The following is a 14,745-nucleotide window of genomic DNA, read 5'->3' on the forward strand; positions in this document are numbered from 1 at the left end:
GCAAAAGGCCACAGATGGGAGTTAAACCCACCGCTGCTGCAGAGGACTCAGTCTCAGGACATGGGACACACGCTATATAGACTGAACTACCTGGCTGCCCTAAATTTTTTCTACATTGTTTTGATAAAACAATTAACTGATGAATCAATAAAATAATCGAAAGAGTAACTGATAATGAAAATAATAATTAGTTTCAGCCCTAAATTAAGCTTATTCTTCTTGTGCAATCATGGAAAGCCGCTTTAATTAGGCTAAGTGAGTGTTAGATAAAAAGTGGAAATGGTAAACTCATCAGTGGACTAGAGAAGTCCACTTTTAAAAAGCCTGTTAGACCAAAAACTTGGCAAAAACAGAAGCTCCTATAATATAGCATAAAATAGAGCCTTGTAACGCTTTTCTGAAATTACTGAATGTTTTCAACAGATCCATATCAAGGAGAAACTACTGTACATGCAGTCTGTCCTCTTTATTACACAAAACAAATCCTGTAATCTCAAAACCTGGTGAGACAAGTTTCCCTTTGTGCTCCAAGCATTTGGATGAGCAGGCTATTACACTCTGGTGGTAGCGAAGTGAACACAATCAATTTGAACGGTTTGTGGGCTTATTGTTGTAGTTCTGAACTAATTTGCTCAACGCTCCTTCTGCTGATCATCTTAGCAGGCTTAGAGGCAGAATAATCGTAACCGGCGATCCAACAACCACATCATTAGTTAACTACACTGACTCAAATATGCACGTTCAGGCAGGGAAATAAGCTATCATGTCTAAGCTATTACATCGCCTGCACAGCTCTATAGCTGATCAAATACTACCTGTGCATGTGACTGCTTTGTTGCTGGGGCAGGAAGCAGAGAAAAGAGAGGCAGACGGCAAGAAAGAACAGGTAGAGAGAAACCTGAGAGGTGAGCAAACAAGGAAAGAGAGGTAAAGAAAAATACACAGCAGAAGCAACGAGTCAGGTGAATCCCTGGGGTGCATTTCTGCTATTACAGTCAAGCAGCCGGTTCTGCTTGCATTGAATGGTCGTCCCCTGAGATCGCCCTGATGCTGGCATTAAGTACGTTGAGCGAGCCAGTCTCTGTAAGCAACACCAAAGTTGCCCCATTAATTCCCATTACCTTCTTTAACTCAGTTTCCAAAGTCTGCGGGAATTACAGAAACTTTTAGACGATGACAGCATCTAACAGATGTCTGAAAATAACACAGGCTCAAATTAACTGGGCGGCGATGACTAAACTTTCTCTTTGCAACAGACGTTTCTGCCGAATAATGCTACAACTTCAAACAGCTCAAGTTTTCTTTAAAATTTTCCACTCGAAACATCTAAAACAAGTGCCGTGATTCAGCAGACTGCGGGGCATGGCACAGCAGCTCACAAATGGCACAGTAATTAATATTTAACTTCCTCCCTGCCTTCTAATGCCATACAGACACAGTCAGAAAATACAGTCGCAAAGATCAATCACTGTGTGAGAGCCACGCACAGCGACACAGCTTCAATGCAGAATGATTACCCAACATTTTTATTTCAAATTTCTTTTCAGATAAGATGTGAAAAATGTTGTTTTCTAGTGACTCGTTGGTATGCAGTGCATACCACATAACTGCAGCATCCTGGGTTCAAATCTGGGCCAGGACCTTTGTCACTTCATGTATTTCCTGTCTCACCAAAGGAAATAATGACTAAAAACAAGTTGAATGTAACAGAAAAAAACAGTTGTGACTGACCAAGAACTTTATGATAAATGTTTGCCTTCTGTTTGATTTATGCAGTAACTTTTCAGTCCTGTCACTTGTGAGTGAGACTGAGTACGTGTTTGTGTTTGTTTGTGTGATTCTGACCCTGAATAAATGTTTTGAGGGAATTCATTCAGTTTGTGCCACCCAATCACCAACAGTAATTCACTGTCATCCAGACCATAAAACTGATCAGAAATGTAAAAGAAGCAAGACCAAGATGAGGACTGACTTTCCTCAGAATATTACCAAATATTCAACTGAGACAACAACAAATTTTAAAGGGGTGGTTCAGATTTATGAAGTGGGGTTGTATGAGGTACAGGCAGTGTATTACTGACAGTAGATGACAGTTGACAAGTCCCCAGTTTGGAGTTCCAGCACGGAAGCTGAGCAATGTGCTTCTGTGGACAGGGTCAACAACAAAATGTATTTTAGCCACCTTAAAAAGGCCCATCAAAAAATAAAAAATGAATATCATTTGAAGTTTATGCTGTATTTAAAACATTTTCACTGCTTTTCCTTGCCATCAGGTAGCCTTTTCTGGTAGGAAACCAGAGTTGTATCAGCCCTCTCTCACTCAACCAGACTCCATTGGTGAAATAGTAATTTCAACTCGCAGACCACAGTTTCTGGTCTAACGCTGCTTCAACCTATATTCTTTTTAATGGCCAACATGTGGTGACTCCACTGGTTGCAAAAAGAAGTTCGACTGTATGTAGCCTTTTGGAAAAATGACCCTACTCCTCATTTGATTTATTACCTCAGTAAACAGACTCAAAATGCATTTATGGTCTCAGTCATCAGCTTCAAGTCTTATTCTATACGGCATGGTGTTCATTTTGTAAGTTATGGTAACATTTAAAAATAAATAGACAATAAAGCAGGGTATGCCTCAGGGTGGGGCCACTGTGTGCAAGTCATTCTCAGTGAGTCTCTCAAATGTAACACAACACTCATTAAACTGAGATCAAACTGTCAAACTAGGCAGTGTTGATCAAATATAAATCAAGATTCTGTTAGTATATTGCCTATTTCCTGCTTAAAATGCATTCATAAACATATTTTAGTGACTGTTAAGCTGCAACATGAGAAAGATTGATTGCGACCTGACAGCCAAAACCAAGCATCGCCTAAGTTGCAGTATGTCAACCCACCAGTTCCACGCTCTTGTTGGTACTGTGCACGCTCTGGTTGCAAAAAAACAAGATGGCAACCCCCATGATGCCAAACAGAATCAGAACAAAACTAACAACAACAAAACACTTCAGTCCCACAAAAACACAAGTAAACTAACCAATTAAGACAGCAGTAGACCAGGAACCTCCGTGTTCTGCAAGGTAAAATTACTGATTTTGCCAATGGAGTCTGGTTGAGTGAGCAACATTTGGCTTATAGAAGAATGGTTTGCTGTCTGACAGAAAGGTAAACCAGTGAAAATATTCTAAACATAGTGAACATTTAATCAGATGTTTTTTTTTATGTGGACCTTTTTTCAGTGTCTAAAATATTCAGCAGGACAGCAGTACATTGTTTAACTGTTGTTTGTCTGGTCAACATGTTAACTATTGTTTAACATGTTGACCAGCATCTTCTATACTGTAGGTAATACACTGACCATAAGTACCTCATTCAACCTAATTTGAACTACCCCTTTAATGATTGCCTCTGGGTTACAGTAATGGACCAACCTTCTGAAATAACCTGCAAAGTCACAATGATCAGGTATTTGACAGGATCGTCTTCCCTTTCACTGTCATCATTTGGTAATTAGGGGTTGATTATAGTTTGTCTCTTTGAGACGAGTGAGGCTAAACACAAGCAAACAATGCTGCTGAGCTGAAGAGGAAAACAATCAACCTCCGATCACAGCCATCATCTTGTTTACAGTCATGATCCATTTAACCTATTAGCTTTCAGCTGCGCTAGAAAATTACTTACAGAGCAACAATCACACGGGGACAATCAGAGAGCGCACAAATGAGCGAGGCATTAATCAGCGAGAAACAGCAAATTCCTCTTTTCTGCAGCGTTACCAAAAGCTAAAAACAACCCACAGATGTTCCTACTCATCAGAAACTCCTGAATACTGCTCTTTAAAAATAGAACACATTCCCACTATGCAATGGGATTTATTTTTGGGCTGCACATGAGCCAAAAGTGGGCTATGGATTAGGCACACATTGCTTTTTGATGATGAAGCACACAGCACTAGGAGGCGTCTTTGAAACTCTCTCCAGCCTTTTGAAGCCCCCTAAGTCTGTCCCACCGAAGCGACTGTCTGCGCTCATCTCTCCTTGTTTTCTTTCTCGAGTTCCAAGCTCAGCACAGGCTAATGGGAGAGCAGCAATGAAGGCTCCCATGCACAGGCATCATATTTCATTAAGGCTAAGCTTAATGATCTCCTCCTATAGAGCATTTGGCCACTGAAGTTCATTGTACACATCAGGAGAAACACTGCAGCACTGAAACTGCTGTGTCATAAAAGCTGATGACTGGAGAAGAGCGGCAAAGACTCAGACATCAGGACACAACAAAGTTTGCAGGGACGTCAAGCTGTCGCAACGGATATGTCTGCCACAGAGAGGCTAATTACCAGGGCGTCAATATGATGACTTTTAGATTAACAAGGCAAGAGAAAGAGAAGAAAAACACTGCTGTACCACGGTGCTGTGGTACACAAGGGACAAACATTAAACACATATTCACAAAAATAACATCTTACTGTACCCAAAGGAAGCCGACTTCCATTTGCGGCAGGGGACGTCTCTCCTGTGGCCTGCAGACACGATCCTCCCCGCAGGGTTCTCTATGACTTCGACAGGTAGGGAGGCATGTCTCCTACAGAAGGACAAACCATACTCCATCAATACACACGTCTCAGACTGTTGACACTGAAGGGCAGATGTAAAACAAAACCTTTAAATGTTATACGGCTGCTCTGCATTTAAAATCAGCCATTTTCCCTCAGAGGTTTACCACTGGGGGTTTGTGAATTTGATGTTTTTCCCTCATTTTTCACAGACTATTTTAGAACAGAACTGCATCATGTTTCTGTCATATCATAAATGTAGCACACGGGGTAATATGAAATTCTGTTTTTGTGACATCCTCTTAGTAACAGCACAGTCTTTATATGAAAAATATATAAAGGAGTCATAAACATAACCGGTGTCAAACTACTAACCACACAGTATTATGAGTATATGTGTACTGGTGTTGTGGTATATGTACTGTGATCTGTGCATCGTGGTATATGTATTTTATTGTGGTTTTATGATGTTTGAATCTATATATTTTAATAACACTATAGGTCTACAAGTAAAAGTTCAACTAGGGACAAGAGTTGAAAATTTGCAACAGCTACAAACTGTCAGTGCAACACATCAGTTTCAAACTCTGTACTGGAACTATGTTAAATTACATCATCCCTTTTGAGTAAAATAAAAAAAACATTACACATAATATTACTAATGTCACATGACAGCAAAGCTGAGTTGAGCTTGTGAAGTCCTAAAATACACCACTTAAAAGAGCAGATCAATGTTTGTGTGCTTTGGCCCAACGACTGCAACTCAAATGCAGTTTATATAATGGATGGCTACTTTTGATTTTTATTACATTATTGTTACATGGCCTACAGATGAAACCACATAATTATTTAAAAGGCCTGGTGCATTTATGTGAAATCCCATAAGTCAGAAAACTAGAATAACAGCCTCCCAGTTGTGTGCCTCCGCCAACAAGACAAGTTCCATGTCTGTGTATTATATGTAGTGACGACAGATGTAAGGAAATTCTCTGAAATATCATGTTCACAATAAAAAAAAAAGTGGACAGGTTTGCCAAGTTTGAAGAAAAAAGTTTGACGAGTTCTTGTGATATCACACAAGAATGGGACAGATGGACTTTAGGTAACAGCGACCTTGAACTTTGCCGTTTGACCACCACAATGTAATCAGTTCATCCTTGAGTTCATGTATTTTTGCCAAGTGAGAAAATAATTCAGCCAAAGCTTCTTATATCACGTTAACGAGAATGGGCTGGACCGACAATCCAAAAATAAAATGACTCTGGCTTCAGATGTCACTGGCAGGAAGGCATGAAAACGCATCTAGCTGGAAGTTTACTTTTTCATTCCCTTTTTAAAGTATAAATTTAAATTCCTTTTCTAGTTTTATGAAACTGTTTACTGAACTGTTTACTGAATTGCAGCTATCCTTGCATATTTGTGTGCACTAATGATTAATGTAGCCCACTCGAACTTAAAAGTACTGAAGTTTGCTATTTTTGATGTACTAACATTGTACTTAATGCAATTATTAGTACACCTTACATACTGTATAGTTACAATAACCATGTTATTCCATTGTGATTATGAATAGTTGAGTATTCTTTTTTGTACTGAAGGAGGACATTTTTAGGATGCATTTTGTATATACAACTATTAATACACGGTATATTTAATATTACAGATACACCAATCGACCGTTAATCAGTTCCAATGGTCGAGTGCTCTGATTGTACATCTAACTTATAGAATTATGGAAGAGAAAAATAGATAGATAGATAGATATCTTTTTTTATTGTTATTATTTAATTTAAACTTTTCCACCATAAAATAAATGCACACACAACAGACATAAAGCACCCAATGCCATTAAATAAAGCCACAAAATAGACAAAGAAAATGGTTTCACAGCGCTTATCAAAGTACAATATTAGTCCAAAAATGCCACTGCACAACAATACTGGCAAAATGAGAGACTAAATACATAAAAAAAAGAGAGAGAAAAACAAACACAGGTGGAGGACTGCGGGAATATCAGTCAGTATAGAATAAAGCAGGGTTTGAAAAGAATAAAAACACAATGTAGAAGCAAGGATTATAAGTTGTACAGTTAGGTCTCAGCAAGTAATGCCAAAAAACAGCTTCCACACCTTCTGAGAATAGTTTTGTGAATTCTGTTTGCTAAAATGAATCTGTGCCATGTCAGCAATAGAAACCATTTCATTAAAACATGTAGACTTCCAGTTTAGTAATGTTAATACATGTGATGGGAGGTGTGGGCTAGAGGAGTCAAAGCAAGCTATATTACAGTCTGGTTGAATGTTTATTTTATATTGTCTTGAAACCCAATTAAACCAATTAAATGGGACTATTTAATAGTTAAATAATTTAAATTAATTTGTGCTACAACAATTTGGCAAAGGCTTAAAAATCACCTTAATATATATTTATAATTCATTAAAACCTTTGGATTGGTGATGTCAGACTGATATCTGATACAAGAATTCAGTATCTGGTGCTGATACTGATGTAATCCCAGCTCTGCTTCAATTTGTCATTTTTATTCTCAATAATACCAGTTTATTTATTTTTGACTCAGTGCAGAGGCACGCGCAAAGATACAAAACAAAAGAAACAGGCCATTTGTAAAACTACCTCCTGAAATGTGGACATGTCAAAATTTCAGGGGAAAAAAAACAAAACATCTTGGTCAAAGACAAGAAAAGGTCAATATGGGGTAGATTTATTTTAAATATCTGCGCAACTTCATATTTTGTGCTCAGTGTCCTGCAGTTTGTCCTCTATTGATCACTGCTCAGGCGTTTCTCATCTCCGTCCGCTGGATACCATTTCCACGGAGATGTTTCTCTCTCATCTCCTGTTTGTTAAGGTTTTCCACAGAGCTGTGCCACCTCTGGGCTCCGTGTCTCAGACAGGCCAGGCACATTTCTCAGGCTGTCAACTTGCAGTCAAACGCCAGCAGCCTGCCCATCTCTCTCAGGGGACGAGGTCCTCATCAGAATCATAACGGCACAGCTGGCCCACTACAGAAAACCATCAAGCCTGCGATAAGAGTCATAGCTGCCAATATGATTTAGGCAAACTCTGCACGTACGTATGTTGAAGGAATAATCGTCCAGTCAAATATATTCGAAATATCAATCCATAAGACTTGACTCCTTTAATTCACAGTCATGCATTTTGTAAAACCATTTGTAGCAAAAAAGCATAAGTCACCCTTCAGTCTTTAACATAGCTCCTACTCAGACGCTGTAAGAAAAATCCCGCTCCGAGACCATGAGTAATATCAATGGCTAATTGTGTCATGGCTGCTGCCATTCGCTGCTGTTTCGGCATAATGAATTATTAATTTCAAAAATGCTAATGTCTCTGCTCTGGCTGAGTTGAGAGCTGTGAACCTTGAATTAGTCTGAATCTTCTCTCTGTCTTCCATTAGTTACTCTGATAGTGCTGCAGAGTCCAACACTTGTTTCAGGCCTGTCAATGCAGTGACTAATGCACAAATACCTGCAGTTAATAAACAAAAATGCCAGTTATTTTCCACTGGGGAGAGATGTTCTGAGACTTAAAACCACATCCTTCATTATCTTTGCTTTCTTTTACCAAACACTGCACCCTCATGCTGTGTTTTGGGTCTAACTTTATTTTACAGTATGCTAATAAGATGTAACAAGCTGTACTATGCATCAAGAAATAATATCTTCTTTATTAGACAGTTTAGATCCTTTATTAGACCCTCATTAGACTTTATTAGAGGGTAATTTGGGACACATTACAACAGAAGTGTAGCGTAAACTAAAGCTTATTGTATCCCCACTGTTTGACCCTTATTATTCTTATTTAGGGGACACATTAAAACATAACTCTATTGTAAACTAAAGTATTTGCCACTGCTAGACCCTCATTACACTTCATTAGAGGGTAATTAGGGGCACATTACAACTCAACTGTACTTTAAACTAAAGTGAAATCACATAGCTTATACTTTCCAATTCTGAAAAAACAATGTGAACCAGATTTACTAAGAAAAAGGCCAAATTTATAGAGGTTGAGACATGAAGACCATGGCTGCCTTGCCCTCACAGTTTGCACTCTCGCCCCTCAAAAAATGATATGCCCTGAGGCCACAGTGGTCTGCCTCAGCTGATTTCACCATACAGGTTTTAGCCATCAGCGTCTTCTGTTGAGATTTTGAATTCTTACTGGGCAACACCAAGTGAAACCCTTCAGTGGGTTAAATGTTCAGCCTGTTATGAACTAAAACTAAAACCAGGTTATTTATGACTACAGTTTGATAAATTAGCGAGCAAATAAGACAAGAAAGTCAAAATATGTTACACATTGCTTGTATATCAATACATTGACTTAGCTGTCATAATGGCCTAAAGAGTGTTACGAGTGAAAGGAGTATTATAGTCTGTTTATAATACTAATGTTAACAAACCTAACATTTGTCCCCCTGACTCCCCATCTTCAAACAAGTACCGTGACTCTAAGTAGTCCAGGGCTGAGCGTGTATGAACTTCTGATTCAAGAGTTACTAAATACATTGGTAATCTGTAAATAATAGTAAATTATGCCTGAATTATGTATGGAAACTTTTTTTATTAATCAGAAAATCATTTTTAGCCTTTGAAAACAAACTGACAACGGCAAAGACCAACTGTACTTGCCCCTGCAATGATAAAATTCCAGGACTGGGTTGAGGAATATTTTGTCTATGAATGACAGCACAGACTTGTGATACTGTAGGCGGATAACAAGACTTAATCAAAAAAGTAGGCATCATCGGTTTTGTTAATCTGCCAATTTTATGGGATCAGCCCAAGAAGGTGTATCTCAAGTAGCAGATATGAAGCGATATACAGTTTTGTTGTAATGTGTCCCTAATTACTCTCTTTAAGTCTAATAAACGTCTAATAAAGGGTCCTGTAAAGAGCATATTATTTTTAATTTTTTGTCTAATTTGATTCCAAGATACAGTTTCTTACATCTTATTGGTGCACTATAAAATAAAGTACCAATGTGTTTTGTTTAATTCCTGTGGAGGGAACTATTTTCAGAACAATGCCCTGTTAAGAATCCAGTTTGTTCACTGAAAAGGGACTGACACAAGGACAAATACAGCGGGCTTGTTGTCCTACCCATTGATGTTGAGCATCGCTCTCCATAGCAACAAGAGATGGTGAAGGAGACGAGAGAATACGATACGGTTTGTGCGATCCCTGCGGAGAGCGCCGACTGAGGGCGAGAGGCATCATTGGACCGGCCCTGAAACACAGCACTGTCACCTCTCATCCCCGCAGACAAATATCAGTTCAGCTGCCCTGACACACACTGTCAGAGCACCAGAGGACCAGCCAAGTCTTTTTAGGTTAGATTTCTGTGTGAATTAAGCACAGTCCAGTCCACACATTGTGCTGTTTTAGAGAAAAATCCTGCCTGCAGACAGAAGAAATGCAGCTCCAGAGCTGTTTCAGCTAATGCCTCATCTGTTAGAAGCAAAAGAGGGGTCACAAGAGTGTATTCTCTTTGCTCCCATTTAAAATTTTATGTTAATTCCTCTGGCATGTCATTCTGCTTTGTAAATGATCCCACTATTTTGCACTAAATGCAACAACAAGTTGGCCTGAATTAATGTTTAAATTGATTGGAAACACTTTGCTGACTGCTGCTGTTTTGAGACACACTTTAAGAGGTTTTGACCTCCACAACAACAGCCCCGCTAAGCTTTATTCTCTTCATTGTCATCTGTACAATAATGGAGAGGGCTTTATAATCCCTGCCTCTCTGTTTCCCTCAACTCTCTGTGGAGAATTACAGGGAAATAAAAGCTGCAGACCCCGCTGAGGCTCTCCAGAATATCTCCAGTCACTCACTGCTGCACTTCTTCTCTGACAAGCTATTCTGGCCTTCATTTTAGAGACGCACCACTCGAAATGGTCTTTTCTAAGAATTATAATTGACAAAATGCACAAACATTTTTGTAACTTTTCTTTAATGGCCCTTATAGAAAAAAAAACATGAATATTCCATGTTTTCCACATGTGATCACATGTAGGTTTCCCATGTGCAAAGAACATGTTTAACATATGAAACATATGTGAAGAACATGGGGATATACAAGGGTTTCACATATTACACCAAGAAAATGTTCCAAAACCACATTTCCCATGTGCAAAGAACATGTTTAACATATGAAAAACATATGTTCCACATATTTTACATGTGATTTTGATATTAAATGTTGTATTGAAACACTGATGATTACATAACTCAACATTTTTTTTCTAAAAGTGCTCAACGTTAGTACCAGGCCTTTTAAAAACTAAAACAATTTTCAAAATTTGAAAATACTGGCTCATGACGTGCTACAGGATCTTAAGGTTATCGTGGCAGAGGGAGCACAATCTCACATGATCTCATGGGGAATGTGATCTGACATGATCTCACGGGGAAGCAGATGTAAACATGGAGAGTGACATGGTGCAACACAATGCTTTGCAGAAGGCCAAACACGTCTGGATTTGGGCTGGGACGAAACACTGAACTCCTTATTTGATACTATCACAATACTTGTGTACTAGATAAAACTAGACCATGGGAAAAAATGAATCATACACTTGTACATCAGGACTGACATTTTCCAAGTTTTATTTCAGCTTCATCATCACTATGCTGCAGATAAATGTATTAATTAAAATACTTCTTTAAGTAATCTGCTACATTGGCTCTTTCTGCTCAGGAAGCTAGTCATATAAGAGTAATAAATAAAAATCTGAGTTTTGACCTTTTTCAGTACGGAGAGCTAAAGCTAGCACTCTGACTGAGTTAACAATGTCAAGTCAGCAAATATGAGTTTGTTTCTACCATGCTGAGGAAATATATGCCTTTTATTATGTGCATGTGTTTTTATGTTAACTTTTGCTAGTATGTTAATGGAAATTACCATTACATATTCATATTGAGCTAAAGGACTAAGTGCTAGATAATATCTAAAGACAAGAAGTCATTCAGCAGACCAAACAAATAACATTATTCTGAAGAGCTAGAAGGTTATACGTTATTTGACAACACCGTCAGCTGATCAGCTCCTCACCTTGTAGACTTGTCTCCCGAAACTTTATCCTGTTTCTGGGAGTCTATTGCTCCTTTTAATGCTGATGACATGCTCGCATGTGTGTGTGCGCGCGCGTCTGTGTTTGTGTGTGTGTTTGTGTGTGGCTGGCTGTGACCAGGGCTGTTTAATATGGCTGTGACATTACTGTCTGTGTTGCTGTGCACATGTGTGAACCCCGTGCAGTGCATGTGTGCACATTTGACTGGTACAGAATCATATATCTGATGCTGGTCGTGGCCAGTCAAGCTAAAAATCAGCTAAATCCATGCAAAATGCATTTACCAGTCAGCCAATCAGTACATGCATCCCTTCTTCATATGCATGCGACCGAACATGCTCAATAAAAACAGACATGCCACAGTCAGTGAGTCAGTAGCTTCTCTGTTCTTGGACACTACAAATAAATACAACTGCCATTCCTCAAAAAAGTCATCCAGACCTTCTTCCTACAATTAACAGCCATCTCCAGAATTAAACCAATGCTCCCACCCTGTAAAAAAAAAAATAACCCTAACCCTCTTCTCTAGACTCAACTATTATAACTCACTGCTTTCTGGACTAAACCGAAAGTTGCTCTCTCACCTCCAACTAGTTGAGAACAAAGCAGCTTGACTTCTCACTGATTTTAACGGATGCCATCACATCACCCAAATCCTGGCTTCACCTGGTTGGCTTACCGTTCACTTTAGGATTGATTTTACTGATCACTTTAAAAGCCCGTCTGGGTCTGGCCCCAGGCTACATAGCAGAAAGGTTGACCCCATATAAGCCAATTCGCAGCCTTAGATCCTCAAGTGGGGCTCTCCTGACTGCTCCAAAGCTGAAGCTTAGATCTGAAGGTGACTGTGGTTCTGCCATCAGGGCCCCTCAGCTTTGGGACGACCTGCCTGAGGAGATAAGGCTCAAAGACTCAGCGGCATCTTTCAGATCACTTCCTGAACCTTACAGACTTGCTTTCATGTGATGTCTTTTTATTGATTTTTATCTGTTATTCTTGTTAGTATTTCTTTGTATTTGCACTTTTTTTGTTTTTATTGTTCCCATCTCCTTTATTGTTGTGTCTTCTTTCTACTGATATTGTGTCTTTTGTTTTTTGTTTTACTTTTTCCTTAATTTTGTCTTGCCTTGCTGTTTGGCGTTCTGTTGTTATGTTGCCTCCTGGGTATCCTGCTCTTCTGCCTTTGTCAAGGTACTTTATAAAGCTCTGTTTTTGAATGGACAGTTCACCCCAAAATCAAAAATACATATCTTTCCTCTGACCTGTAGCATTATTGATCCAACTAGATTGTTTTGATGTGAGCTGCCAAGTTCTGGAGTTATCGGCTGTCTTCTCTGGAACATGATGGCACTACTTTTTTTCTACAGTAGAGAGAAAATAGTTTCTACAGGACACTGCTCACAACAAGATCTGTTGATTATCTTGAGTATTAGGGTCACATTTTCTAGTAGGAGACATGTATGTATGTGCCATCTAGTTCCACTATATAGGAGAGAAGGCTGATGTCTCCAAAACTCAGAAACTCACACCAAAACAATCTAGATGGATAAATAGCAATACGTGTAAGAGGAGAAATATGTCATTTTGATTTTTGGCTAGACTGTCCATTTAAAGATGCTATATTAATAAAGTTGTTAGGAGTCCAAGCAGTGCCGCTGTCTGCAGACCCTGATATTGTTTCTGTTTGCACTGTTCCTTATTTCTTCCTCATTTCTGTCTTTCTTTCTTACACTTATTGACTTCAAGGTAGCATTGTAACAATCAATCATATTCACCATTTTAATCTCTCGATTCACTTGCATCTTTGCTCAAGTAATCTGCTGCTTCAAAAATGTCGAATTTTATAACTTTTTCTCATTTTCTAAAATCCTGTCACTGGTCAGTGACCAGTTGTCCCAAATCATCAATATGTTTCAGCTAATGTTCAAAAGTTTTCAGCAACTCACGAACGCATCGAGATATCAAAGTGAAAATCGAGACAGTGTTCAGGAGTACCCAGTGGTAGACAAAAGCACTTTCATCCTGCGCTCTCATTGTGGTGGGTGTGATAAAGTGTCGGACCACTCCTTTACTGTAGGCTTTAGTCATGTGCTAGTCTGTGTTTATGAATGAGCTCTGAACAAAGGTGCATCAGGGAGCAGGAGAACATCTTATCATCAGACATTCACTGAAGAACAATCCAATAAAAGCAGGTCACTGAGGCTGTTGAGCGGCTGCCCGCCTGCCTGCCTATCTCAGCCAGGTTCTAATCACATCTGAATGAAGCCATCCATTCTGATTACAGAACAGCAGACCAATTAAACACAGCCATGTTGTTATTCCTCTCTCATTAGCCACAGAGTGTGTATGAGAATAATCCCCCCCATCACCGACAGGGCCAATCTCTCTCTCTCTCTCTCTCTCTCCCCACGCACACACACACAAACACACACTCCGACTTCTATCAAACCAGTGCGAGGCAATCCTTCGGGAGCAGGGCTTATTTATTTATAGCGCCTGTGCCAAGTTCAGTGGCTTTTCCATTATTAATGATAATGAAACCTACCAAGCAATGTAACACACAAAATTTTAAACAGCCAGGCTCACTTGTGTCATGGTGTGGCATATTAACAGGGTGAGAGATGTAAGTGACTGTAAGTCTGCTGTGTGTTGTCAGCAGAGTGCTGTGTTGGCAGTTGTAGTAGATTTTAAGCAGCGTTCCGCTCCGATACAAAAGGGAACGCGGTGCCAAGATAAAATATGTGACTGATAGAGGAATTCCCAGCAACGGTCGCTTGGTCACAGCAATTTGAGACAGGCTTCTGCTTCATTTTAAAAGAGAATTGAGAATGAGTAATTACACTCAGATACTTATACTGTATCCACGGGGAAAGCATTAGTGGCCGGAGCACACAGGAAACGGCTCCATCGTCTGTAGGGAGGAGTGTAGTGGAGCTCTGACATACAGAAGCACAGACGGGCAAAAATAATTCTTTATTTTAAAAACACTTATATCCCTGATTGTGACATTTGCCACTGTTGAATAAATACAAATTTATAGCATTAAAATACTGTACTTTGAAAGAAATCTCTCTG

The 14,745-nt window shown here is 39.2% G+C and overlaps 1 protein-coding gene across 1 annotated transcript in view; it reads right to left on the minus strand.

Annotated features, from left to right (window-relative positions):
• iqsec1a (IQ motif and Sec7 domain ArfGEF 1a) overlaps positions 1 to 14,745 on the minus strand; it is a 141,944-nt gene that overhangs the window by 97,541 nt on the left and 29,658 nt on the right. The window contains exon 3 of the mRNA XM_084720733.1: positions 4,471 to 4,581. Within this exon, the coding sequence (XP_084576859.1) occupies positions 4,471 to 4,581 (111 nt within the window). The remainder of the gene's footprint in view (positions 1 to 4,470; positions 4,582 to 14,745) is intronic.

The sequence above is a fragment of the Lutjanus erythropterus genome, chromosome 6 (genome assembly GCF_056507025.1).
Source record: "Lutjanus erythropterus isolate fLutEry1 chromosome 6, fLutEry1.hap2, whole genome shotgun sequence".
NCBI lineage: Eukaryota > Metazoa > Chordata > Actinopteri > Lutjaniformes > Lutjanidae > Lutjanus > Lutjanus erythropterus.